Source organism: Telmatherina bonti (genome assembly GCF_933228915.1).
Source record: "Telmatherina bonti genome assembly, chromosome: 5".
Taxonomy (NCBI): domain Eukaryota; kingdom Metazoa; phylum Chordata; class Actinopteri; order Atheriniformes; family Telmatherinidae; genus Telmatherina; species Telmatherina bonti.
The window spans coordinates 24,283,888-24,310,981 of NC_136623.1; the positions used below are offsets into that span (position 1 = coordinate 24,283,888).

A 27,094-nucleotide genomic window follows, 5' to 3' on the forward strand; every position below is an offset into this window, starting at 1 on the left:
CAGATAATATGGATATTGGATTTAGACAGAATTTTGTTATGAAGACCTATTTACAATTCACTTAATTTTTGTGTATTCGTGCATTCATAGCTTTGCTGAATACTTCCCCCTCCTTTTTTTGAGATAGCATTGATAATTTGGAACCCAATAGTTCGTTTTGGCTCCTCTGAATTGTTCAGTTCAATATATGACAGAAACTATTTGCATATCAGCCACGATTACATCGCTTGTTGCAGGCTTATTTTTCCGGCTGTGAATGAGTAAAAAAAAATCAGTGCAATGAAAAAAAAAAAAAATTCAAGTTCTTCAGATGAAGTTGTTTTGCGTCACGTGACAAACATCGATCATAGATTTGTAGTGTATAGAAAATTAGTTTAGTTGGTTGTGCGGTCTATAGTAAAAAATATTTATCCAGACGTGTGTAGCTGTCCTTTTATGTGCTGCATGTGAATTTAATTACATAACACAGCATATTAATGAATAATATTTTCAGAGAGACCAAACAAACCCCCATGTGCAATAATGTTACTTGCTATAGAGTCATTAACGTCAAATGGTACAATTTTTTTTATTATTCTCTACAATATAAATAGTGTCCAGTATTAATGAAAGTAAAGTTCGAATCATGAATATCTCACATTTAAATGTTTTGTTTAAAAATGTAATCAATAACACAGAAAAACTCACGGCAGCCATCTTAGTTGTGCCAATAGCGCGCAGGAAGTGTACAGTCTAGTAGATGCACGTCTAGGGTCAACTCTTTCAGCCAAACTACCTTCAAAGAGCGGTAAGAGGTAACGTCTGCTGTATTTCATATTTGTTATTAAAATGTATGCTGGAGATACGTGAAGTGTCTCATATCGATTCTCGTCAAACACTTGTAAACCCCCAATAATTGGATAAAACTTAGGACGTGAGCAATCACGGAGTGTACGGTCCTCTTTTGAATGGCGAGTGTTGTTAGCGCTAACTAGTGGAAAGCTAACTAGCGTTAGCCCGCTCAAGTAGCCTGCTACTTTGTTATTAGCCGTAGCTACGTGAACAGTGGGTAAACCACAGTAAGCGTAGTTGGCAACTGAATCGTTTCAATCCATTGGCTCTATTCGTTTAAGCATTTTAAGCAGGCTTCGTAATCTTGGATACTTGTGGGTTTGTATGGAGCTAGTTAGCTTAGCTGGCGGGCCTCCGTGTGATGTTTAGCGTCAGCTTGAACCTAAACTTCTGTAAATATGGGAAATTGTTTTAAAAAAGCCCAGAGTTATTGATATATTAACATAACCCAATATTTATTTAGACTTGTTTACTTTAGTTTAACCTTGATGTTTTTATGCTGTCATTTGCTGTATGTTAGTGCTTGCAACTCGGATTGTGTTGTTTCCCGCTGTTCATCAAATCAATTATTTCTGCAACGTATCTTCCATTTACCTCATGCCTAGTTTATGTTATGTTCTGAAGTTTAACTCAGAAAAATTGCAGCCTTCTAAGGCCATCCACTACCACGGGATGGACTCTGAAATTTTGAACATTGAGGAGATAGTGATGGGCCGGGGCTTACCAGATCCACCTCCTGAAGCCCCCCCTGAAAAGCCAGCCGAGCCATATAAACCCATCACTCTGAATGGCCCTCCAACATCTACTGTTCAACCTTGTAAGTGGTACATGGCCCATGAATTCAATTCAGCTTATCAAAATGAACTAAATCATAACTACGTCTGCCTGCACTTACAGACCAGCATGAAAACCTCCAGTGTTTCCAGTGCTTCATCACATTCTGCAGCGCCAAAGCCAAGGAGAGGCACATGAAAAAGAGCCACCGAGAGGAGTATAAACAACAGCTTCAGCAGGTAGCATTTGAAGGCATTAAATATTTTCAATGTCCCTATTTGTGTTTTGTTTTTTTTTTGTCTTGTTTATGTCCTCAGTTGGTATATGTGCACTTTTATAACTAAGGATTTTATTATGCATACAATTATTTTCCAGTACTGAATATGTAGTATTTTTAAGGTGCATCTTTTATATTATGACCCCTATTTCTAATTTATATCCTTGTAAAATAAATTACAGTGGTCAGAAAAAAATGGCATGCTAATTGTAGTTCTTTTACGTTGCTTTGTTGTGTGAGGTTGTTTTCATATTATGTAAGCACTTGTTGCTTTCTATTAGATCAACTCTTACTGTTTGGCTTAAAACAAATTTCTATATATCGTCCCTGCTTCATGAATAAAGTCATTTTATCTATCTTAAACTGCCTGAATTTTGACCTGTTTATTTTTTTTCTTACAGGGAAACACTCTGTTTACATGCTACGTGTGTGACCGGACATTTCCATCATCTGAGGAATTGACACAGCACCAGCCAACACACAGCAAGGATGACAAACCTTTCAAATGTGTTCACTGCAAGGAGAGCTTCAAAACGTTCTCTGAGGTGAGTTTATTTTAGTCCAGTGTAATTCACTATTTATTTAAAGGATGGATAGCACAGTGAAAATGTCAAGTATATTAAATTAGTGTGTCGTATCAAAGAATTTCTAGCTTTAAATGTTGTGCATAGCATATTTGTACTTAATAATGTTTATATTTTTATTTCTTACCTGTACAGCTTACTGCCCATAGAAGACAGGTGTGTCCCGAAAGACAGATGGTTTGTAAAGATTGCAATGAAACCTTCCGAAGTGCTGGACTCCTGCGTGCTCATCGTCTGACCCAGCATCCCCGTCCAGATGTAGATACTGCAGAACAACCAGAGGACCCTACAAAAACCCATCGCTGTAAGAAGTGTGGTCAGGGATTTGAAGTGGAATCAGAGCTGCTAGCACACCAGGAGAAGTATCCTGAAGGTCAACAATGCAACGGCAGCGCTTCACCTATCAAAAAGCGTGGACGGCCTTCCAAAGCTGAAGACCCTGCGGTCGGTGAGAAAAAGGGAAAGCGGAAAAAGAAGGAAGAGGCAGAAGTGCCTGAGGAGGCTGTAAAGGCCAGCAGCCCATCAGAGCCAGCAGCAGCTCCAGTGGAAGAAAAAGGGAAAGGTGGCGGAGTGAAGCGTGGCCGTCCCTCTAAAGCAGCGCCAAAATCCGAAACTGAAGATAAAAAAGGTTCTGAAGAAGAGAGTCAAGCTTCAGCAAAGGAGAAGAAACTCAAACCAGACCCTGCTCCTGCTCGTCAGCACCCCTGCCCCGAGTGTGACCTCACGTTCCCTGGCTTGGTTCAGCTCCGCACCCACAAGAAGGAAAAGCACACTCCACGGAAAGCCCACCCCTGTGAAGAATGTGAAGAGAGCTTTGGCCGTCCGGAGCAGCTGGATGCCCACATGTCGCGGGCTCACGCTGTTGGTCGCTTCTCCTGTCCAACCTGTGGGAAGAGTTTTGGCCGTGAGCGCACCTTGAAAGCTCATCAGAAAAGTCACCCAGATGAAAAGCCAGAAAACCCAAGTGCAAAGAGATAATTGAAAAAAGCAGAAAATTTGTGGTTTTTTAATATTTTGGTCATGAATTGTTCTTTTAATTTTTTTTAAAAACTTGGGAAACCTTACAGTCAAGAATATGATATAAATCTGATTTTAGCAGGGTCCTGGAATAAAATTGTTTGGTTTTGAGCAGTTGAAATTTTGACAGATGCATCTCATAAATTGACTAACCAAGTATTAAACCAATATATTACACCATTTGTCAAAATACATCATTTATTTGTATAAAAAACACATTGAATAGTTTTTTTAAATGATTCTTTTCCCTTTTTCCCTTTTTTTAAAGTGTGAAATGTGTGTTATGAATTTATTTCTTGGTGTCTTGAGTTTATAAGCTCATTTTGTGATTTAGAAAAACAAAAAAAAATCCTCATTTTCTCTTGACAGATTGATTTCGTACATATTTCTAATCTAGTTGCCTCATAGAGATATTATGTTGGAATGTTTAGGCAGTTTGTTAAAAACATGTTATGTACAGCTTCTTTCTAATTTTTACACTTAATATTTTCATTACGTAACTTTCTAAATTAAATTTGAGTGTGGATTTATTTTTAAAAGTACTTCTCCTTAAAGCCTATTTGGCTAAGTGCTCCAGATTTAACATGGGGTGGTTGGCACGTGGACAAAAAGGATCCACTATAATCCAGATTTGTTCTACACTTTACGCCTTTTCTTTTTGTTTTTTTTCCCTCCCACTTGCTAAATATTTCATGCATTTTTTTTTTTTTAAAAAGCACTCGTGGCTGTTTTATGCCCTGGAGTGTAATAAAGAACTGTGTATATCATGTTATTCACTGACTGGATTGTTTTTCTTCTCACTGCAATGTGTCTGGACACTGCAAAACTGTAATAAATCATGCTGTCCTGAGGGAGGCTGCTGAAGAAACGAGTGGATTTTGTGGGGTTTTTTTTTTTTTCTTAGTTTTAAATGAGAAAGATATGCTGTGATGTGGAATTGGACTTTAAAGTCCTGTGATTAAAATTGTGCAGCAAATTCTAAAACAGTTTTTCTCATAATGTATAAATGCACATTTCTGACAAATATTGGGTTTGATTTGCATCTTTGATGCTGAGGCTCAACTGTTAAATAGCTTTATATTAAACATTTTGTGAGCTCACAGGCATATCAATCCTGAACAATATGGAGAAATCTTTTAATACCATTTATTTTAATGGAATATACATGTACATGTGTATTATGAGGTTGCACAAGGGGATTGAAATCTTAACATCAAAGTATGTTTTTTCTTTGTGAAAACCAGTCAAGATACTGTATGTGTTTTATAACAACTGGTTGTGTTTACATGGTTTTTAATGTAGAAATCTGTCACCAGGATGATGCACTAGAGCACATTTGATTATAGATTTTACTGACTTTAACCTTTATATTATAGATAACAGTTTAGAAAGTGCTACATTTCTGCGTGTAAAACCATTTACATACAATAAGGTCAGTTTAAACTGGCTCCACAATGATAACCAGGACAACATTCAGTGGACAATACTGAATATTATTTGAACAAGGTTGCATTTGTGGAAAATGCATTTAAACTTCCATTCATGTGTGGCAAAAGGTGACCTTTCTGTGTGGACTTTGCATGTTCTCCCAGTGTATGTGTGGGTCCTCTCCAGATACTCCAGCTTTCTCCCACTGGCCCAAAGACATGCATGTTAGGTTAAATGGTTTCTTTAAATTCTCTGTAGGAATGAATGTGAGCGTGAATAGTTGTTTGTCTCTGTGCTGGCCCTGTCATGCACGAGTGACCTGCACAGGTGTACCCTGCCTCTACCCAATGACAGGCTCCAAATTTCATAATTAATAGGTGGTAAATGATCTCAATATTTATTAAAGTCACAATTACAGAAAAAAAAGAAAAGAGCTAGATGTTCACGGCTGCTGGTATGACATGTAATACCGCTCCAAGTCACCAGGAGCGCTCAAGAGTTCATTTGTGTTTTCCTCCTGCTACTTCATTAGTTTGTCTTTGTTGTCTTATTAATAGATCGCTGTTTATGTGGGAGGTGAGCGCAGCTAGCTAACCTGCAAGTCACTACTTTCATTTGCCACCCACTTTGGGCAAATACGGTTTTCTTTTTTAATACACACATGTATGTGACTTGTTTGGTTTATAAAAGCTAGCATCGAGAGCAAAGCCTTACTATTGACCATGTGTGCCGACAGCGTTGGAGGGTGTACCACAAAGGAATTTTAACTGAGGAGGAAGAGTAACATTTACCAAGATGCAGAGTTGTCTTAACAATGTAGTCGCTTGAGAGGTAAGGTAAATTAGATATTTATGTCAGTATTACCTGTGTGGTTTTGTTTTACTCTCGAGTGTTGAACTGACTGATACTGCTTTGTGTTTCATGACGGCGATCAAATATTGATTCAACACCTGCTCCTCTTTGTTGAACGACTTCCGCTGCCTCAGCCAGCAGTCATGTCCATTGAGTACACCCTTGATATCCAGCTGACAGAGTTGGGATTTCCAGACGTCTTACAGCCGGAAGAGGGGGCTTCAGGTAGACAAAAGCCGTCTGATGACTCCCTCTCACCTGCTGCTTCGTTGTCAGCTGCACAGAAACAGAAGGGATTGATCCGATGTGGAGAAACAGGTGTAACCAGAACGTCTCATGTGCCCCAACACCTAACACAGACATTACCATGTGAACAGCTTGATCTTACACAGAGTCAACAAGATGGTCTGGTTATCAGCGAGGCAGGATCTGCTGAGTCCACAGTGAAAGACCTAACTACACAGACCCCCCAGGTGGTTGGTGAGGAGGAAGAAGGTGGACAAAAAGGTGATGAAGACAATGTGTGGGAGGATTCAACAGAGAAGCAGCTGGAAGTGGATGTTGACACGGATGACAGTGAAGTTTCAGATGTTTATGATGAAGAAGAACTGGAGGAAGAGGATGAGGTGGATGTAGAAGAGCTAAGCAATGGTAAGATTGAAAGTAGGAATTAGTGATATTATTGGGAAATGTGAATTTATGTTTGACATCTCATCAATATCACATAAACTAGTATTATTAATATTTGTAAACATGAAGACTAAGTTTATCATTAACTCATACACACACACACACACACACACACACACACACACACAAACAAGAGATTTAAATCCTCTGAGGGCATCTCTGTTCCATCTTTATAGTCTTTTAAATGACTGAGAAATGACAAGTTTCAGAAGACAAGTCTCTTAAAAAGGTTTTTTTTTAAATAGAAACCCTTTTCAGATGATTTTAAACAAAACCAAAAGTTTGACACACGGGTGTCAAACTCCAGTCCTCGAGGGCCAGTATCCGGCAGGTTTTTGTTTCCCTGCATTGACACACCTGATTATAGCAGGTTCTGCTCTCACTAAAATAAAATTAAACATCAACCAATAAAAAAAATTTACATAAAAAAAGGGACCTTAGAATTTTTAATTTACTGTGTGTACATATATATATATATATATATATATATATTATTATTATTATTATTTTTATTTTATTTTTTTTTAATGCAAACTTCAATTCAATTCAACTTTAATTTATATAGCGTCAAATCACGGCAATGCCATCTCAAGACGCTTTACAGGCAGAGAAGAAAATATAATGAAAGCCAATTCATAATAGCCTATATAAGGAAACCAACAGATTGAGTTGGGTCGAACTCAATCTCCCATCCTGAGCAAGCACACTGGCAACAGTGGGAAGGAAAAAACTCCCTTTTAACAGGAAGGAAACCTCTGGCAGAACCCGGCTGTTCTTAAACTTCTTAAAGATAGTTTTTTTTGTTTGTTTTTTTTAAATACATGCCCTATACTGTACTATGTGTTGCTTCTTTGTGGTGCTGTGAACTGTTTATTTTTGTTTAAGTCCTAGAAAACTGCTTACTTTCGCACAGGATCTGAGTGACTGGATCCATGTAGTCATCCTACCCACCCTGTTGTTTGATAACAATCGGAACATTTTGGTGAAAAAAAAAAAAGCATCATCTAAACCTTAAAGTGGAACTATTATGTGCATTTCAGGCTAATTTATTTTTATTTCTGAGACCAGAAGGGCTGGGATTGATCGAGTTATTGTCACAAATCGCTTTATTTACTTCAGACCGACCCATTCCGTAGGCTGTCAGATCAGTCTGTGGGCAAAACGAGTGGATTGAGACTCTTCCGCATTAAGCCCCGCCTCCCGCCACTGCACTACATCGGGAGCGCGCACCACACCTGCTTTCGCCATCATTGTAACATCTCATAAACAGAAGGATTAGGTTAATATGAACTCAATGTAAAAAAAAAAAAAACAATGTCAACACATAGCATACAGCCCTACATGTTGGAACCTGAATCAGACCCTGAAAACAAAGTGGAAAACAGCAACCCACAGCAACGAATGCAGCAGGATGTCTCTCTTTGGTAAACTCACCAGCCATCGTTGGAAATAACTTTATCCAACGTTTTCCACCCGCCTGATGTATTTGTACATGCCCTTGTTAACCAGTAGAAGGTAACCAATCACCAAACCTATCCCCCGGGACGTCACAAGGATTTTGAAGTAGAAAAAACTCTCTAAAACGACGCGTTTTTCGTCACCATGGAAACCGAACGGAAAGAGTGCTGGAACTCAAACTCAAACATGCGTTTAGGTAATAAAAAAAGAGTGCCGTTCACATGTCTGATGAGGATTCAACACTGTAACACTGTAGAAAGCTCAGAATACTTGAAATACCATAATAGCACCCCTTTAAAAGTTGGTCAAAAGAAGGCCAGGTTTAAAGAGGCCAAAATATTCCTTTAAATCAAGGTAAAATATGTTGCCTAATTTTAAAGATATACATTGAAATAAATAACCTGAATGAAACATTTAAAAGAAGGGCTGAAAGACATGACTGGTTATTTTTATGTTTTCAATGGGATTTGTTGGCGTATTGAAAGTTATAAAGTAGTGAAGACCACAGTGATGATTTAGATTAAGTCATCAGCGTAAACATCTTCTAACATGATATTAACATCAACCACCACTCTTTTACTTTCTTTTCTTCAGAACCGAATAATTCCGGCGACTACCGCTGCAGTGTCTGCGACCTCCAGCTGTCCTCCAAATTCAAGCTCCAAGACCACATGAACCTTCACATGGGAGCGCGCCCATACTGCTGCGCAGAATGTGGAAAGCGCTTCTGTCAAATCTATAACTACCGCATCCACCTTCGCACACACGCAAAAACCAAAGCGGAGCGCCACTGGTGTCGTATATGTCTGACTGGCTTTGATTCACAGGAGAATCTTTCCGACCACTTGTCAAGAACTCACTTTGAGGACCTGTTTTACGAGTGTGACCTGTGCAAACGGGTGTTTACCTCCCTGAAGGATTGTGAAGCCCATGTGCAGTTACACAAATGCATGGTTAACATTAGGTGTGAGGTATGTGGCCACAATTTTCTCTCTGAAAAATCCCTTGCACGCCACAGGAAGAGGTGCCAGCGCAATTTTAAATGCACAGATTGCACAAAAACTTTCACCAGGAAAAACGATCTCCTCAAACACAGCTTCTCCCATCTTGGCTTGCTGCCTTACACCTGCATACGCTGCCGCTGCCACTTCCGCTTGGCTAAGCTGTACCGCCAACACAAGTGCGAACCGCAACGCATTCACTGTGTGGCGTGTCTGCGGGAGTTTCTAAGTCAGGGGGACTTTCAGCAGCACAAAAAGGACACAGGCTGCTGGGGGAATCAGGAGCCAAACCAGAAGACAGACGAAATCAGATGTTTAGAATGCGGACAGAGATTTAACACTTCGGAGGAGCTGAAAAAGCATGCTGGTGCTCACCAGAGGGTGCTGAAATGTGCTGAATGTGGGAAAGGGTTCCGCTCAGCCTTGCTGTTAATGTCCCACATGGGCGGTCACGCTGGTCAGTCACCCTGCTTTTGTCAGACCTGCGGTCTGGGCTTCCCCCATCAGCAGAACTACGATGGCCACCTCAAGACCTGTGGTCAAACTGCTCCTTCTGTGGTGAGTGATGGTGGTGTTATTCCTTCATTGGTTTTAGCTGCTTTACCTTTGAATCTTAACCCACTTTGAACTTCTGCTGCCTATTCTGTATCACAGCATACAAACAAACTGCAGAATTTACACCATCTTTTTCCCAGGGTTTATTTTACATTCACATTTGAGGTTATAGTTTTGATTAATGTTTGTGATATTGATTTTACATGACACATCAACAGCATCATCGTAATGATCTTTAAAGCAGAAAAACAGATTTTTATATCTTTGGATTGAAAATATTTAAATTAGTCTCTATGTATGAGCAGATGAAATATCTTCGTGTCAGAGTGGCCCAAATTACAAATTCAGCAAATGGGTTTCTGAAACTGTCATGTTTAAACTAACCAAGATACTTAGAAACAAAACATAAATAAAAATAACCATATCTATATTCAGTATACTTGTACGCAGTTAAATTCAGCGTAAACATGTTGAGGACGTAGGATTGGGTTCTGGGCTGAGGAAGAAAAGTGTATTGTGAATTAAAATGTGATTGATTGCATTTCCTATTACTTTGAGTCTTTCTACATTTAAGCGTGTTGAGCTCTGTAAAGCAGGTTGACTGAATGACTGAGATGTTTTTTTTCTTGTCTCTGCTATTTCAGAGTGTTTCTAAGAAGCGACAGAGCCTGAAAAAGCCTCTCCCTGAGAAAAGTAAAAATCAAACTGGAAACACTGTTTCAGTGCCTGATGATGTTCAAAAGAACCTTGCACAACCAGTGATGGACTCCATTGGTTCTGGACCTGTGGCAGGAGGCGCACCTACTGAATCTGGACCATCAAAAGGGTTATGGAGTCTAACTCTGGACAAAAAACCGCCTCCAGGCACGAACATTGTTTTGTTTCTTCCTGTCTGTCAAAATAGTGGTCTTTCACTCCCATCTGCAATCTCTCAAACACTACCAGTGGCAACCGTACAAGCTCTGCCTCAAGCATCTTCCTTTCTGGGGACAAGTGAGCTACCAGTGAATGCTTCCTTTGGATCGGTGCTTAACACCACCGTGCAGTTGTTGACAGGGGTTAAGGGGGACACAGTGGCACCTTTGGATTTGTCGAAGAAATGTAACTTATCTAAGTCTGTCGTGTCCAGCGCCCCTCTTCTTCGGGTTAAAAGTGAGCTGGAAGAATTTGAAGTGTCAAGGCATGCTAATGGTACTGAAAGACAAGAAGTTCAGAAGCGTGATGGCAGAGAAGAGAATGTTAAAACAGATGTAAAAAAGATGGACACATGCAGTGAAGTGAAAATGTTCAAAATAGATCCGACGGTTTCCTCCCCTCTTACTGCCGCCACAGCATCCCCTGGACTAATTGTGGACATAAAGAAAGAGCCTCAGTTTCCTGATTTTCCTGATTTTGATGCAGCATTGTCGACTTCCAGTCAGCTGACTGACTGCAGGCCTGTGAAAATAATTAAAAAAGAGGTTGACATTTCAAGCTCTGCCTGTGCAGACATAGACCAATGAAATGCACTTTGGATGGAGGAACAAAAAGAAAAAAAAAATTTGCAGAGGATGCACATCTTTGTGTTGCAATAACTGTAGCCACCTAAATTTAAAAAAAAATGGCACTGATGTTACACAGGTGGCACTAATTTATAGAAATTGTATACTTGGGCAGGATTTTCTTATTTCTACTTTTGTCATTTATATGAATAAATATGTTTTTGGTTTTGTCAAATGTAAAAACATGTTTTGTTAATCTGTGATTCAAAGAAAACTTTCCATATTTTGAGCCCAGTTTTTGTCTTTTTTTTTTTTTTCTTTAGCTTTAATTGTTGCTCGGGTTGGGTTTATGTAGTCTATGCAATGTGCGGGATTTCTGTCAGCATTAATAAATTGTTGATGCCTGCTATTATTTCTCTGTGATTGTATACAGAAACAAGCTTCTGTATTATTTTATTATTTTGTACACTTGACTTTAAACACAATTTCTTTTGTATACAATATGGATGTGATTTGTAGTGCTAGGTTAAATATTTGAAGACTTACAGTTGGTACTGACATTGGATTACTTTGTGATTTACTTCTATGTAATAAGTTATATATTATGAGATATATTCCAAAGCCAAATAAAAATTTATCCATTATTCAAGATTCCTCAATTTCATAACATCGGGTGTAATTCTTTTGTCGCTAAGTCGTTAAAAGTAGAGCGGTGTATCACCTAAAGATATCACCCAAGAAAGTAAAAGCTCAGATGAACAGATCCCAATCTCGTGAAGCAAATAGGTAATTGAACATCCTGTGATTTTGCAAGTTCTCCCACTTAAAAACTTAGAAATCATGGAGGGGTCTGACATTTTCATCTTAGGTGCATGTCCACTGTGAGGTCCATGATCTAAAAAAATCTGGACATCACATGTATGTTTTAAAATAATTTATTTGTATGTTACTGCTGCAAACAAGTTTTAGAAAGACCTGAGAAAATCAATGTTGATATTTGGTACAGTATCCTTTGTTTGCAGTTACAGAGATCACATGTTTTTTTTTTGTAGTATAATGGTGTAATTCTAGCCCAGCCACTGCAATATTGGCCGTGGGCACTGACTGTTTTCAGTGATCGATTAAAATTTCCCACAGCTTTCCGTATCTTGTTCCGAGTTAACATCAGACGTTTCCATCTGATGCAGAGGGCTGATGCTGAAATACTTGAGAGCCCAAAATTTACTGTTATGCCTATGTTAATAAAGTTTAGCTACTAAAAACAATTTTCGTTATTTATTTATTGCATTTTAATAGCTTATTTTATTATTGCCATAAGAAAGGAAGGAAAACACAAAGTGGAGTTATGTCACGTGACTGAGCAACCCGGAAACGGAACGTCGGGTATCAGGATGCTTGAAGTGGGCTGGACGTCGAAGAGCAACAATACATTTACAAGCGTGTTTACATGATCATTGGTTCGTTGCTTTTGTTGTATTGAACCGTAGTGTGTAAAGAGTAGAAATTGAGCCTGCAAACAGAGCTGCCAATTTTGTGCCAACGCTTAGTTTGAATTCATGGACAAAGACACAGGGGGCGACGTTGTAAGTAAGCTACACTGTCATTATGTTAATGGGAAACGTGGAGTTGTAGTCTGTTTCGTGAGTTGTGCAGTCATTGTTTCAGTTTGGGTCACGACTCTTTGGATCTATTGGCAGCTCTCAGTAACTCGTCCTTTAGTGTGAAATGGTGTTTGCTTTATGTACCTGTCTCAGCATGCCCAGTGTTCCTGGATGGAGATGCATCAGTTCATTGGTGACCTCCTGTCATCTGGAAACTCCTCTAAAAAGCAGCCAGATATGTTCAGCTCATCGTGGGGCGTGACTGCTTCTGGTTCTGCTGCTGGTCCTGCTGCTGTAGGGCTCAAGGCTTCCTCACTTCAACCTCTGCAGCCACCTCGACCTGTCCAGGAACAGGGAAGGGCAGCCCCAGGCAGGCCGATCCAGCATGGAGCATCACACAGGATGGTAGAAGTACGAGACAGAGAAGGTGGGAAACTTACCAAATATATCTTTTCACTTCTTTTCTTTCTGCAATATTTCTATCCATTATTTTCTGTGTGTTTCCTTGGTTTAGGTGTGCCTCATGCTTGCACCTGTCCTGGCTGTCCGTTCTCCAGTGCACATCCATCTTTTGAAACTTTACTACCCAGACAATCTTTGTCATCATCAGCACACCAGCCCAAAGACCTTAGCATCAACATTTGCTCACCAGACATGACTGCACACAGCAGCAGGAGCAGCGCCACAACATCAGAGCTGCAGTTCAGGCTGTCCAGCCAACGACAGAGTGAGGATGATGCAGAGAGAGGAACACAAACCCAAGAAGCAAACTCTGACGCTCCCCCTTCCAGAGCATCGGTGCCCCATTTTCCCATGTTTCCCTGCTTGTGTTGCCACCATAGTCTTCAAACCTGCTCCCAGTTTTTGAGCCACCAAGAGGGCACAGACTCCCCTTTTTCTCACACACACGCTCACCACCATTTTCATCACCACCACTGTCCTTTAACATCTTGCTTACCCTGTCCTCAAATTGCCCACTCAGCACAACTTTCTGGCCCCCTTTCATGTTTGTCCTGTCAGTGCTCCCTCCCTGCCTGTTCTCAGGTCTGCCACCGCCATCAAAGACAAACACAGGAACAAGATGAAAGAAGCAGGACTCTTTTACCATTGCATCTCTGCATGCACTGCTCAGCCTCGTTTTCCAGACCATCACAGCTGCTGCAGCACCAGCGCACCGTGCATGCTCACAAACCACCTGGCTTCCTGTGTACGGAATGCGGTCGGGCCTTCAACTCTCACAGCAACCTCCGCATACACCTCAATGTGCACACTGGTGCCCGGCCCTACTCCTGCTCCGACTGTGGGAAGAGTTTCAGCCAGTCAGGAGCTCTGAAGATCCACAGACGGATTCATACAGGGGAAAGACCTTATTCATGTGGCTTCTGCGGCAGGGGGTTTCCACATCTAGCAGGGGTCCGGGCCCACCAGAGAACCCACACAGGAGAAAAGCCCTACCGCTGTACCCAGTGTGGGAAGTGCTTCACCCAATCAGGAGCTCTTAAAATCCACATCCGCATTCACACAGGAGAAAGGCCCTTCATCTGTAGCGTCTGTGGGAAAGGCTTTTCCAACCGTTCTGGTATCAGCTTCCATTACCGCACTGTCCACGGACTGGCTCCTGAACACACTGGAGAGGGATCAGCTGGGGGTTGTTCTCCTGGTCGCCCAAGAACTCTGCCCCCAGCCAGTGGTGGGGTAAATACAAATAACGCCCCAGAGACTGATTCTCACACAGCTTCCCTGCTGTCCTCAGATGGGATTGCTGCTCATCACAGCTCCACTATCGCCAGTGGGAATAAGAGCAAATCGCAGGCAGAAGGTGAAGGCGGTCAGAAAGAGGGGCTTCTGTATGCATGTGAGGACTGTGGTCTGCGCTTTAAAGACGCACCATCACGAAACAGACATCAAACTCTGGCCCATTATTCCCATGAGGGGAGAGTAGAGGAGGAAGATCATAGGAAAGACTTCAGCACAAATGAGGATGATCGCAATCACAGCGATTAGGGTTGATTTAAAATTGGCATTAACTGACTGAATACTCTAATAACCAAAGTAACTTTATGAGTACTTAAAGTATTACTGTAGATTTTCTTTATAATGACTTCTGTCAAATATGTTGTATGTATTGCATTACATATTTCCTTTTGCTACTACATTCAATGGGTCATAATGAAATTTTGTGACGCTTACATCTGGGAAATTAAAAAGGTATATGTCCACAGTGGCATGGCCTAAAAACGCAGGTGATGTGTTTGATGTTAAAGACTTAAATCGTTTTTAAATTGACCTTGAACCACCTGTTTCTGTTGAATACAGCGACCAACTGGTGGTTTAAATGGGTCTTATTCAGTAGCAGAAGGTTTTTCTCATTCTATGAAAACACAAAACCAATCTACGAATCTTAATTTGTGGAATGTCTTCATACAGGTCTGAAATGTCACCTGATATAAAGACTTTTTGATATTTGGGGAAAAAAAAAATCTTTTACTTTTCATGTTAAAATAGGTTGGAATGAAATGTGTGTGATAAATTTATTTACCTGTTTAGATACATTAAAAAAATGACTGCATAGCATAGGTGTTTTAAGTATTAAAGATTAGAAAAACATTTTAAATTAAGTCAAATATTTCATTTGTGGAAAAGTTGTGTTGCAAGCTTAAACAAACAAAAAAAACATTTCATGCTAAAAAGCATGTTAAAAGGAGTTGTGATATGTATTTTTTCCTTCAGAGGTAAAAAGTAAACCATCACACCACATTATGTTTGTGCCTTTCTGTTGCATTATTACAATCAAAACAATTTTTAAAATAAATGTATTCTTTAATATATGTAACAGAAAGGTGATGAGGATTTACAACCAGCACACACATCATTACACATCAGACACCTGAAGCTCACCAGAGCCTCCTAGTGGTTATACAAAACATTCTCAACCACTTTGTTGCAGTGTACAACTTGCTGTGCTTGTTAAAAAAAAAATCATAGAAATCTACATTGTAAATGATATAATTTTTTGTGATGACAAATAACGTTTAGTTCACTGTTATGTATCAACCTGTTTGCATATAATCTGGTAAATATACTTGCATACATGCTGTATTCGTTTTTGGAAAGTGCAGCTTGTGATTTATAATTTGATCAGTAAAAATATCTGACACAACCAAGCCTGTTTTTTCTTTGTGCATCACAAAACAATTACTATACTAGTACTTATTTCCTGGAAGGAAATGTTTGCATCACATGGCTCTGAGATCATCCAGTACTCTGAGCTGTGTACCCTGATATACTCCATGTATAGTGGTCCAAAGTGGCTCCTGATCTCTGGGCGCATCTCACTGGCAGGAGAGCAGTGGTCCACTGTGCAGGACACTCTCTGGCTTAGTATCCTTTTGAGATTTCTTCACATGCTCCTGTGGTCCTACAAATGTTCTGGCTCTGGAGCCTCTTCATTCATATGTCTAAGGTCACTGCACTCACAGAGGCTCCTCATATGTGTGCTTCTGTAGTAAAGAGTCACTGGACTTAGGCTCTGCATAGACCACGCTGACTGGCCGCGGGCAGCTGGCATGTACAGCAGGAGTGCAGTAGCCATTGGAAAGCATCCTGTGTGAGGGACAGTCATACTGGCTATGGCTTGGGGTTGTCCTGACACCAGTGGAGGATGCTGGAACATGAGGTCTCTGTGTATGGCTGTGGGGTAGGACTCTTAAAGGTGGAAGGTTGGGCTCAGAGTGCAGCTCAGTGAAAGGTGTGGCATACTCAGGCTCAGGAGGAAGTGGCTCAGCGTATTCTGGAAGGTTGCCTGGAGTGTCATAAAGTACGCAGGGAAAGGGGGTGGTATAGCCCTCATCTGATGAAGGTCTAAATGTTGAACCAACTTTCTGTCCAACAGCTGTAAGTGCAGGAGCAGCGTAATCTGGAAAGGTAAAAAAAAAAAATATATATATAAAAAGAAAGTAGGTTTGGACAGTGTCTGTAATTACCACATGAAGAGTCCTCAGTTTCTCGTAAATTAATGGCTTAATAAATAATACAATTCACTACAATAGACCTGTCACACATGCAACCATCAGTTTTTTTACTAAGAAAGCTCTTAGTAAGAGTCCTGCAACAAGTTCACACTCAGTTAAAGTACATGTCAAAGTCAAGAAATAATCCAGAGCATACCAACATAAGTACTGTGGAAAGAAAAAAAGTACAAAAGGATAACTGTGTTTAGGACAAGTGCTAAGACAGAAGATGCTCTCTGGAGATACAAGACTTAAAAAGATTTTTGAAGGTAGAGAGGGGTTTTTGTTGCATCATCTCAACAGCACAGGTCAGAACAGAGTGGACTGAACCTGGGTTGTGTGAGGGTGGTAGTACCAGACAACATTCCTGAGAGGAACACGGCAGTCAAGATGAAGCATAAGCTTGTCTGAATGAGTTCAGATGGCTATGAGCAGACTCGGACTGAGCAGGTAGCTAGGAGTGGATTTCAACTAAATGACAGGAGGACCTTTAGTTTGATCAAACACCAGCAAGGAGATCTGCTAGATGTGTCCCTGAGAAGTCCATGGTTGCAAAATTTTATTGGCTCTGGTTATATATCAACTGGAAATAAAACTGTACAGTAATCAAAACAAAATGCATACTGGTGTTAGCATCATTTTATGAGCTTTAAATATGGTAGTAGATCCTTTTTATGACTTTAATAATATTTTTTTAAAAGTTATAAACTGGATATGAAATTAGTTATCAGTATGAGATATGCTCTGCAACCAAAGCAGTCTCCCACAACCTGGAGCAAATGCCTGAACTTACATGTCCACAAATGTCTCCTGTAATTACAATGATTAAGGTTAAAAATGCATCTTCTCCATCCAACCACACTTCACACACTCTTCCTCTTTAAAATAGTGTTGTGAGGTTTTGTGGAAAGCTTTTAATGTCTTAGTATTGACCCCTCTAGCCTTGTTTATCAGTAGACGACTGAATGAAGAGCTGCCTTGCTGGTAGAGGGAATCTCGGAGGGAGAGATGGGACTACTGGGTGGGTTGGGGGTATCTGGGGCGGCTTTTATCTAGCTCCGATTCAAGGGTCTCTTTCAGAGAAGCTCTGCGGACCAAAGAAAGGAATGTTTATACTGTGACTGGGTGATGGGCTGGGGCAGGGGGAAGAAAAGACAGCCTGCAGAGTAATTTGTTCGCCTGTCAGGCCAGTCATGAGCTGCACACAGTGACCACCAGAGCAGGGACTGAGCAAGATGAACAGAGGAGAGTAAAAACAGATGCATTAGTTATTTATAATTAATGTGCATCAATTCTCACCATTTACAGGGGGGCATGGTAGAGCATCATGAACATTTCGCTCCAGCGGGTAGGAGATAAGCTCAGACTGTGGACTCTTTGCCTTAAAACTCTGACAACCTGCTTGACACAAAGACACACAGTCAGCCAGTGTTTTCACCACTGTTCTAAAAACACGAAAAATATGTAAATGCTTGACTTACTTGTGGGTAAGGAGTACTTAATTTGTGACTCTTTTTTCCTACATAGAGAAAATGAATATGGGCCATGAAGGTGTTTTACATACACAATACAGTTGTACATATCTGAAAAGCAGTCACTTTGTTTGAGCTTTGAAGTTTCCATCAAACAAACACAAGACAGTCACAGGTTGTTCCCAAATATTCTATGACAAGCAACTAAAATATAACCCTTTTTTTTTTTTTTTTTTTTTTAATCTGTGCCTGTTCAATAAGTGACCAAATAATTATCATCAAAGAACCAAAACTGAACTATTTGGATTCTTACATCATGTGTACAATGAACACACAAATAAACACAAAAAAAGGAAACAATTTTTAATAGATGGTACCTCCGTTTCCACCAGATTCCAGCCAACAAACAACTCCCGCACATAATAAGTCCCAGGACCACTCCCACTATTGCTGGCTGGCTGGAGCCTGCAAGAGTGTAAACGTCTGAGTGACTACACAGCTGAAGGAGTGTAAAGATAAAGTACTGTTTACTGACATATACATAATGCATTAAGTGAACTTTAAATCGTACGTTGCATAGTTTTTACTGATAATATGTGCATCCCAAAATACTGGTAGAAAAACTACCATAAGCAAGTTATACAGAGAGAGTCCATACCTAGTGTTGTCTCCACCAACACTGAGCCCTCTGTGAGGGCAGGAGACGGGCTTGGGAGTGAGGTGTCCACGCTCGTTTTGATGGATGGAGATTCTGTTGGGCAAGTAAAAGGACAAACTTTACATGTGAAACACTTGACTGTGGAGTAAACAAATGAAATATACTTTGAGCGAACTGAAGTCTAATCGTTTTTGTTCACCTGCTGGCGGCCGTGACCTCGGTGTGGCCTTTGCAGCGGAACAGCCCAGAACTTGGACCTGAACTGAAGCTCTTCTGTGCCAGTTTAATGGTTTCAAACGAACAAATCGGGCCACCACAGCAGGAAACAGGCTGTTGAGCACTTTAAGGTGGCCATCGATGTAGGCCTGAAACACCTAGAAGCCATGAAGACAGAGCAAGCTCATTTGTATAACACATTTCATGTACAAGATTCCTTTAATTCTTTCGTTTTACTTGTAAAAAAATTAATCTCACCAACACAAGCTGGAAAAATATCGCAGATAAGATGCTAAATTATTCGACAACTTGACATTTTGTTCCTTTGAAAATGTACCTAAATATAAATGTTTTGGGGAAAAGAATTCAGGGAAAAAATATATAATAGTGAAAATAACAATAAAAAGAGAAGACAAAACAAAGAAAAAATCACTTTGGGTCTTACTGTAATTGTTCCAGCTATTTCGATGCACTTTTTTAGGTTTATTAGAGAAAAGCTGGAAAATTCAGCTGTTTTACATCTATGTGATTCATTCATTCTTTTATATTTTATTTTATCTTTTATTCTTTTGTGAAATAGACCTGCGACCCTGAATTGGATTAAGCGGTTAGGAAAATGAATGAATGAATAAATGAAATAGAACAAGTAAATCAAAATCCTCTAAGAGTAGTGATTCTGCAATTTTTCTCAGGTGTTGTAGACCAGACATTTTTGGAACAGCAGTTGGGTTCATTTCATTTCATTTATTAGTCAGTTTCTGGCGGTTTTGTGTTTAACAGTATTCAGTGTAAAACACAACACAAACCTTTTGTTCTTTGCTCAGAACACCCCTAAAAGGCTTCCAGCTCTTCTTGTCTTTACTGAAATGAAGACTGTAGGATTCTGTGTAGTAGTCATCAGATCCTGTTGTTATTATTCCTGAGAAAAGAGGGTAATGTTTTTTCCACATCCCAATGAAAGTACTTTAACATAATACTGCAGAAAAATGTTACAGAAATAGGACAAACTAATATACTTTGTTACTTTGCTCTATTCTTTACGATAAGAATTAAGATAAAAATACATGTAATGCTATACGCTAAACAGCTTCACTGGAGCACATTCTAGTGTTTTTAAATAAATATAAATGCAAATGTTTTACCTGTGACATTGCTTCTGTCGGCTAGCTCTATCTCCACCCATGGCTTGAGATCACTGCTGTCTGCTGTCCAGTGCAGGAAGTCATGACGAGGTTCTATGTTTCTGAATGATGAGAATATTCTGTGCTCTTTACTGTTTTTGTCCCAGAAAGAAGAAGCATTCAGACCAGAGACCGCCAGGATGTTATTACATTCTGTTCAAGGAAAAGAGGAATAAATTGACCAATGAACATGTTCCATTGTGTAACTGTGGCATTTCACATACAGCAACGTCAGCTGCTTAAAATATTTACATCAAAAAGATCATTTTTTTCATCATGCGCTGAAAGGAACAAATGCTTATGACTGTTGGGAGGGGTGGAAATATTCATTTTTACCCTCTAAAACACTACATTTGTTCTGAGACATAAAACAGCTGGAATGTGAATAATGTTTTCCTTGAGACAAACTCTTACAACATGCAAAAATATCACTGGATATCGCTGGAAAACTTTGCAGCCTGTCGTTGTAAACTGCTGCCCCATACCTTGGCTAAAAAGCAGCTTCTTCTCAGACAATGATCCCCTGCCAAAAAAGCAACAATGAAAGGTCAGACTGGCTCAAGACAGACATTGCTGTTATCTAAAATGTTCAATACAATCACAACTAACAAACATTTTAGAGAGGATCCCATTTGCAAAGGTGGATTCATAGAGAGTAAGACTTCTCTCTCGATTCACAGTGATGCGACCCCCCAAACTGTCTGACATGGCTCCAGCATGGACAGCAGATTTGCACAGGACAGAGGTCTGTGGAAGAGAAGTTGATAGGAGCAATTTAAAATATGCTTTATTCAGAAAAAACTAAAGAAAAAAACCCAAACAATTCAAACACAGCTTGACCAGATTAAATGTTGTGTGTGCTTACATCTCTGTAACCCTGTTCAGAGTTCCCCCAAACGTCCCCGGTGACATCCTTACATCCAGCCGGGCAGTATACACTGAGAAGCAGCACAGAAATGCATGAGACACACATGAAGTGCCACTGAAGTGTTCTCTATGATAACAGCTTACCTCAAATGTTGTGAACTAAAATGAGATCCTCTTTGTAAACAAGAGATAACATCTGAAAAAAAGAAAGATAATACAATTAATCTACACCTTCCTGAAAAGTGTTGGTGGATTTGAACTGTATAAGACCCTGTGTCTTGGACTTACATAACGATCCCACTCGACCATTCGCTCAGTCGCACAATCACAGATTCTGTGTGAGACAGTCTGGCATGCTCTAAGCGTTCTATATTGGGGGGGGGTCCATCACTGTTAATGTGACTGAACCCTTTGTTACTGTCCCTTAGTCACAGTTCACGAGTACAGGGAATGGTCCCTGTGAGATCACGGTTAATGGACAGTGGTTTGTGTGTCCGCACAGCTCCAGACACAGGATTTTATAAACAACTCAAGAGCAAAACAGGAAACTATGATACATACTCTGAAGCTGACATTATTTCTTTTAGAGAACACGAGACTTTCTGTTATTAACAGCATAGAGATCAGAGCAAAAAAAGTCTACACTGTCATTAACAATCACATTAAGAGTTTTAAACTTTTCCATCAGTTCTTTTTTAAATAATCTAATCTCTGCACACTTCAGTTTTGGCTCTTTGGTCCTAAATAAACGTGCGTGTGCACATATGAGAGTTTGCTGTGGAACTGCTAAATGTGCAGCCTCTGAGGTAAAAGATCATGGCATGGTACAAGGCATGGGATAGTTGTGGCCTTGCAGTAGTTAACAGTCAGATGAAGAAACGGGGGGGTTGGAGGGGGATTAAGTCAGTCCATGTGACAGACTGAAGCCTGAGGCCTCACTTCATTCTGTCTTAGTGAAGACTCCTTAGTCTTGTTTTCTGAGCAAACATGCCAGAGCAAAGATGGTGACAGAGGATGAATGCCAATAGGTCTGACTCAGACACTCAAACATCAACACACAAGCACATATACACAGATAAATATTAAAATTACAGTAGTGTACACTTGTATTTGAGCACACACAACTATTAATCAGGTCTTTGTGGACACTAGCCAAACACTGTACTCAGACACTTCACTTCATAACAATGATGAACAAGTTCCAGAAATGGCCAGCATGACTGTAGGAAACACACAGCTAACCTGGGTTCTGGTCTGTTGCGTACGACAGCAGGAAGCCTCGTCCGCTGCGGTGTGGGCCTGCCTTGAAAATTATGGTCACTTCGTTGCTTTTAAGAGTCACATTTTTCTGTGTTACATCAAGCTTCCCGCACACTGGACCTGCAAACAAACACACAACGCTTACTGATAAACATGGATTTCACAGTAACATCAGACCCTAAATAAACCATTAAAGTGAATGATGGTATGATACACACCTTTTATAGGCATAAAATAAATTGGTATGCTAGCTGGAATCTATTTTGCTTTTCTGACACCATCATTTGGTTTAGATTGTACAGACAGGGTCAGAAATTAATTTTCTTTCTTTACATGACTTTGCTTCTGATCACTTTGGGACTGTAGTCAGACAAAAGCTATATTTTTCTCTGCGCTGTCCAAACTACATCAAGTTTTGATTTGTAATTGCTTTACTCCCCTGTTGGAACACCAAACTCTGATCAACTTTTAAATATTCTTTTAAATACCTTGACCTTTCATTAATTTTCTGTGGCTTCAGTAATTCTGCCAGCAGCAGCATGACGGTACCACCACTATGATTATCAGCTATAGTGTTCTTGAAAGTTTAATGCCTCAGTCACTGCGGCCAAACAACATAATCTCCATCCATATGATGATGATCAAACTTGTGAAAAACAATAATTTTATGTCATAAGAGTTCAGTTCATGCAGATCTGTGCTTTGGTGATTTTGGGGTTGTTGTTCACCATCTTAACCAACGTATTTCTAATACAGACTGATAATTAAGGTAATCTTTTACATGTTGGCAAGGCAGCTACAACTCTGTTTACAGTCATTCAAAAACAGCTGAAATAACCGTGTCTTGGATCTGCCTAAAGCTCCTTGAACTACCGTAGTGTGCTGTCAAATCAACCCTTTTTATACAGGTATAAGAAAGCTATGAGGTCAGTTGTGATCATTACAAAAGGTTTTGCCAAGTTAAATGAAAGCTTGGAGTCTTCAACACATCTGATGTAATAACACAAGTTTTACATGTTTTATTTTTTATCCTATATGATTAATTTTGCCTTAGTGTTGACATCACAGAACCACAATTTCTTTTTTTTTTTTAATTATTATTATTTAATAAGACTATAATTATTTTGCCCAACTGAAAGAATAACAGAAAGAAAACTCTAAGATATAGAGTTGATCAACATGAGTGTTGCCACAATATAGCTGTAAAGTGTACAGTAATTAACAAACTTTACATTGAAATACAACGTTGCTGAAACATGGAAAACCAATGAAACAACAGGATTTTCTGAAGTCTAATAATAAATCCAACAGCTGCCTAAACAGAATATTTCTATCTTCTAACTCACTCAAACCTCAGTTTGGTGAGTTGTCAAATATCTATAGCCTCAAGACACAAATGATTACAGTTGGTTGCAAAACACACACGTCTCAGTTGCGAAACAGGGCTTGTCTCCTCTGTCTGTGTGTCAGCTGAATGGCATGCCCTGTGTGTGTGTACAATCCTGGCTGGAAGAACGTCGGTAATGGCATTGGTCTGTCAGCGAATATTTCAGTCAAAACTACTGAGGACACAGGAGAGACATCATCCAAATCAACCTAGAACCTACCCATGGTGTGTTCTCCATTCTTGTCTGTGATAACAACAGAACCGTTGCTGCAGCCCGGACCTCCCTCGATGTCAAAGTCTCCAAACAGCAGCCGAAGCGTTCGCCCTTCTGGCACCCGAAGCCTCCATTTACACCAGGCGTTGCTAGGATAGGTGCCTGGGTAGTTCTGAGATGCTACAGTGCCAGACTCTGGTCCCAGCAGTGTATGTCCACAACCAGTACCTGACAAAGATATAAGTATGATACGACATCTACAACAACGAAAACAACTCACATGACACATGAGAATTTTCTCATGTGTCGTTTGTGTATTTTGTGATCACTTGAATATAAGAGCACATATCAGAAACCAGCAACTATTCACACCTGGAAAGATGGAACCAGTGCATTATCTAAATAAGGAATAATAGTGTCATCTACACCGTGTGCTGTGCAGCTGCTCTCTGATAAGACATATTTATTCTTTATGCAGTTGGCAGATATGAAACTTGCTGCAACAGATAAACTGCATTTGTAGAAGAGCAGTGAAAAGCATCAAATTCATTTTAAGCAAAACCAAAGTGACATAACTACAGACTGTTTTATTGAAACAGACAGAATATGAAAGGTTTTGTTGATGTAAACAACAAACAAGTCATGCCCTGCAGACCTGGGCATGTTCATGGTTTGTAAATAAGCTCTGACACAACTGCCAATGAGGAAATTGTTTGACTCTTAAAAACTAAATTCTGCAGACTGGAGATGTTGCATAGAAGATTTAATCCCCTAAATATTGAAGCGTGATTATTTAGTGGGATTAGATTCTTGATGGAAAGGTGGAGAAATTACAAAATAGTTGCCTTGTGAAAAACATAAATTTGTTGTTGATTCATTATTTCCTCTGACCTGCAACAGTCATGACTAAAACTTAATCTGGGGACAGAAAATGCAAATATTTAGATAGTCCTGTTGGTCTGAGAAAATAAATGAGTCAGTTCCCATGATGGCTGCAGAGGTTAGTGTGGGGGAGGCGGTATGTACACCTCCTCTTCCCCTAAACTCTCAGATGGTGCAATGTTCCAAGAATGGTCAAAACTTGAAAAAGAAATCAGGGTCAGACAATGTCTAAGCATCACACCCCCATCTCTGTCTTCCATATAAGGCCCTGGTTTTTGTATTGAGGGGGAAACCTTAAGATAGCCTTCCGCTCACCCTGTGTAACACATCCTGACTTACACCGGCTGGTCTCTTACTTCCCAAAAGCTGTTCAACACCAAATACCCGAAACCCTTTGAATGTTAATACTTCCCCCAAGTCCCAAAAGGCTTCCCTGGAAATGCCACAGTGACATACTGTAACTGTGGGCAACAGAGCATGGATCTGTCACCTTCCGGTGGGGGGGCCACAGAGACAGCAATGCTGGGGAAGCTTTGGGTGGCCTGTAATTGTCTCCTGCTCACTGAGCTATGACCTACAGTCTTTTTCCACACTGGTCAGCTTCTAATTTAATTCTGAAACTGATATTTGTTCAGCTTGTCTCGCCCAGTTTCGGAAATCCAGACAATAAATCACATAATGCTGAAATCAAAATGGTTGGAATTAAAGAAGACATGTCAATGGGGACACCTTCAACACTGTTTTTCTCTTGAGTTTTTTTTTTTTCTTGCAGGTCTTTACAGGTCTGCACTAGCAGACAGGATGTTCACCTGTGCTACCTGTCACTACATAGGCTTATCCCCTCTGGCATGTCAATCAGAGCATTACTGCACATTCACTGAAATATTTCTCACAAAACCTGGTCCCACAAAAGCCAGCATACTTGACAAGCTAAAACTGTTTCAGAACGAATTATTTCTCCCGGACTTAATCATCTTCCGATGGGAGGAAACCAAAGCCACAGACACTGACAAAAACAACAAAGATTTGTGGTATGGTTGGAGTCATAGTCTGCAAGACTGATATTTGTTTTGTTTTTGTTTTTTTCTGTCTATCTGTGTCTACATAGATGATTAACTGTGATTCATACTGGGATTATTTATTGCTAAAAATAAAAAATAAAAATGAAAGAAAAAAAAAAGGGTACAGGAAAGGTAGCTGGGATCGGCAGGTAAACACACGGAAAGAGCATGTCAGGAATGTTACCATGACATCACACAATCGAACTTAGTACCCACTCTCACGAGCAACAGTGTTGCTTTAGCAGCATGAGTAGGTTTACACAAACATATACAATGTGTGCCACAGTAGTACTGACAGCAAATCATATGAAAAGGTCGGAACCTGCAGGCCTTGAAGATGGATGGAAACTAGTTGATAGTTTCTAATGTTACCAAACAACACAGGTTGTCAAGTTGGTAATGATGAATATCTTACTTAGCCCGGAAAATACGGTTTAATACATTTAAATGTTAGTAATTTTTGCTTGCCTGATTTCTTATAGTACTTTATAAAGCTGTTATTACCAATAGAAACATTTACTTATTGCAAAGAAATATATTAATGTTTGTAGCTGCTCTTCAGCAGCAGGCTAACAACTTCAGTCTCGCGTCACAGTCCTTATTATGCCAAAAGCGACAACACAACTGTGGTTATCTTACCCTCCTGACCGTGAACACCGACAGAACAAACGCTAAAAGTAATCCAGAAACTAGTGATGAGAGACTTCACAGCATCCCCGAAGTTTTCACACTTTGAAAGCATGATTTCCAGCGCTGTGCGTGAAAGAGGTAAGGTGCATGCTTCGACGGCTGGGTTCTTGCTTCAATAAAAAGTTGGAGCACAAAGTACTGGGTGTCTACTATTGGTCATTACTTGTAAAGTCGACTTTCTATTGGTTCTTTTCGACTGTCTATCAAAAAATCCTAAACATTCCATTCCCAAAAAGGGGCGGGCTGATATTTGGCTGATCGTAGATCAGTTGATCTCAATACTGATTATATGCAAGTGTGGCCCCCAGAATTACGGTGTCTGGTAACTACATACTGTATCAAACGCAGAAAATACTGTGTTAAACAGTCAACATGATCAAGTCATCACTTTTAGGACCCCACCCCCCTCACACACCCGTCCCTTTATTTTTTTCTTCTTTATTCTACGTTTGCACCTCTGCCAACACACCTCTTACTCTTGTCCTTAAACTCAATGCAAAGCTTGCCATCTGCTGGTGAAAGATAGGCAACAACAACAACACAACACGCAGCCGCTTTGTACAGCTCTTCCAACATGGCAAACTTACATAAAGCCGCACATATTATACAATATCATGAACGGGAGATGAACAACATCAAGGGATCCG

The 27,094-nt window shown here is 40.0% G+C and overlaps 4 protein-coding genes across 6 annotated transcripts; 3 read left to right on the forward strand and 1 right to left on the reverse strand.

Annotated features, from left to right (window-relative positions):
- The first annotated feature begins 738 nt into the window (after window positions 1-738).
- Window positions 739-4,332, forward strand: znf576.2 (zinc finger protein 576, tandem duplicate 2). 3 transcript variants are annotated; one of them, XM_079241277.1, is made up of 5 exons: window positions 739-787; window positions 1,456-1,648; window positions 1,729-1,844; window positions 2,284-2,427; window positions 2,602-4,332. In XM_079241277.1, the coding sequence occupies exons 2-5, from the start codon at window positions 1,504-1,506 to the stop codon at window positions 3,442-3,444; spliced, it is 1,248 nt and encodes a 415-aa protein (XP_079097403.1). In that variant the 5' UTR covers window positions 739-787; window positions 1,456-1,503; the 3' UTR covers window positions 3,445-4,332. The 3 variants fall into 3 exon arrangements, with proteins under 3 accessions (XP_079097403.1, XP_079097402.1, XP_079097401.1); XM_079241276.1 differs by having other exon boundaries at window positions 757-794; XM_079241275.1 differs by lacking the exon at window positions 739-787 and having other exon boundaries at window positions 932-1,648.
- A 1,574-nt stretch (window positions 4,333-5,906) lies between these two features.
- LOC306756401 (uncharacterized protein) lies at window positions 5,907-11,259 on the forward strand (the record flags this gene model as incomplete). Its single annotated transcript, XM_079241129.1, has 3 exons — window positions 5,907-6,414; window positions 8,506-9,470; window positions 10,112-11,259. 3 exons carry the CDS (start codon window positions 5,907-5,909, stop codon window positions 10,967-10,969), a joined length of 2,331 nt encoding a protein of 776 aa, XP_079097255.1. The 3' UTR covers window positions 10,970-11,259.
- A 1,136-nt stretch (window positions 11,260-12,395) lies between these two features.
- Window positions 12,396-14,883, forward strand: LOC306756402 (uncharacterized protein). The gene is made up of 3 exons (XM_079241130.1): window positions 12,396-12,531; window positions 12,703-12,976; window positions 13,064-14,883. Exons 1-3 carry the CDS (start codon window positions 12,505-12,507, stop codon window positions 14,551-14,553), a joined length of 1,791 nt encoding a protein of 596 aa, XP_079097256.1. The 5' UTR covers window positions 12,396-12,504; the 3' UTR covers window positions 14,554-14,883.
- A 298-nt stretch (window positions 14,884-15,181) lies between these two features.
- On the reverse strand, window positions 15,182-26,517 carry LOC306755538 (discoidin, CUB and LCCL domain-containing protein 1). Its single transcript, XM_079239950.1, has 15 exons — window positions 26,397-26,517; window positions 23,821-24,042; window positions 22,196-22,333; window positions 21,098-21,149; window positions 20,952-21,024; window positions 20,700-20,833; window positions 20,572-20,609; window positions 20,048-20,239; window positions 19,712-19,824; window positions 18,889-19,063; window positions 18,690-18,782; window positions 18,409-18,496; window positions 18,041-18,078; window positions 17,859-17,957; window positions 15,182-16,465 (listed from the first exon to the last, which is right to left on the reverse strand). The coding sequence occupies exons 1-15, from the start codon at window positions 26,497-26,499 to the stop codon at window positions 16,023-16,025; spliced, it is 2,001 nt and encodes a 666-aa protein (XP_079096076.1). The 5' UTR covers window positions 26,500-26,517; the 3' UTR covers window positions 15,182-16,022.
- Window positions 26,518-27,094: the final 577 nt, after the last annotated feature.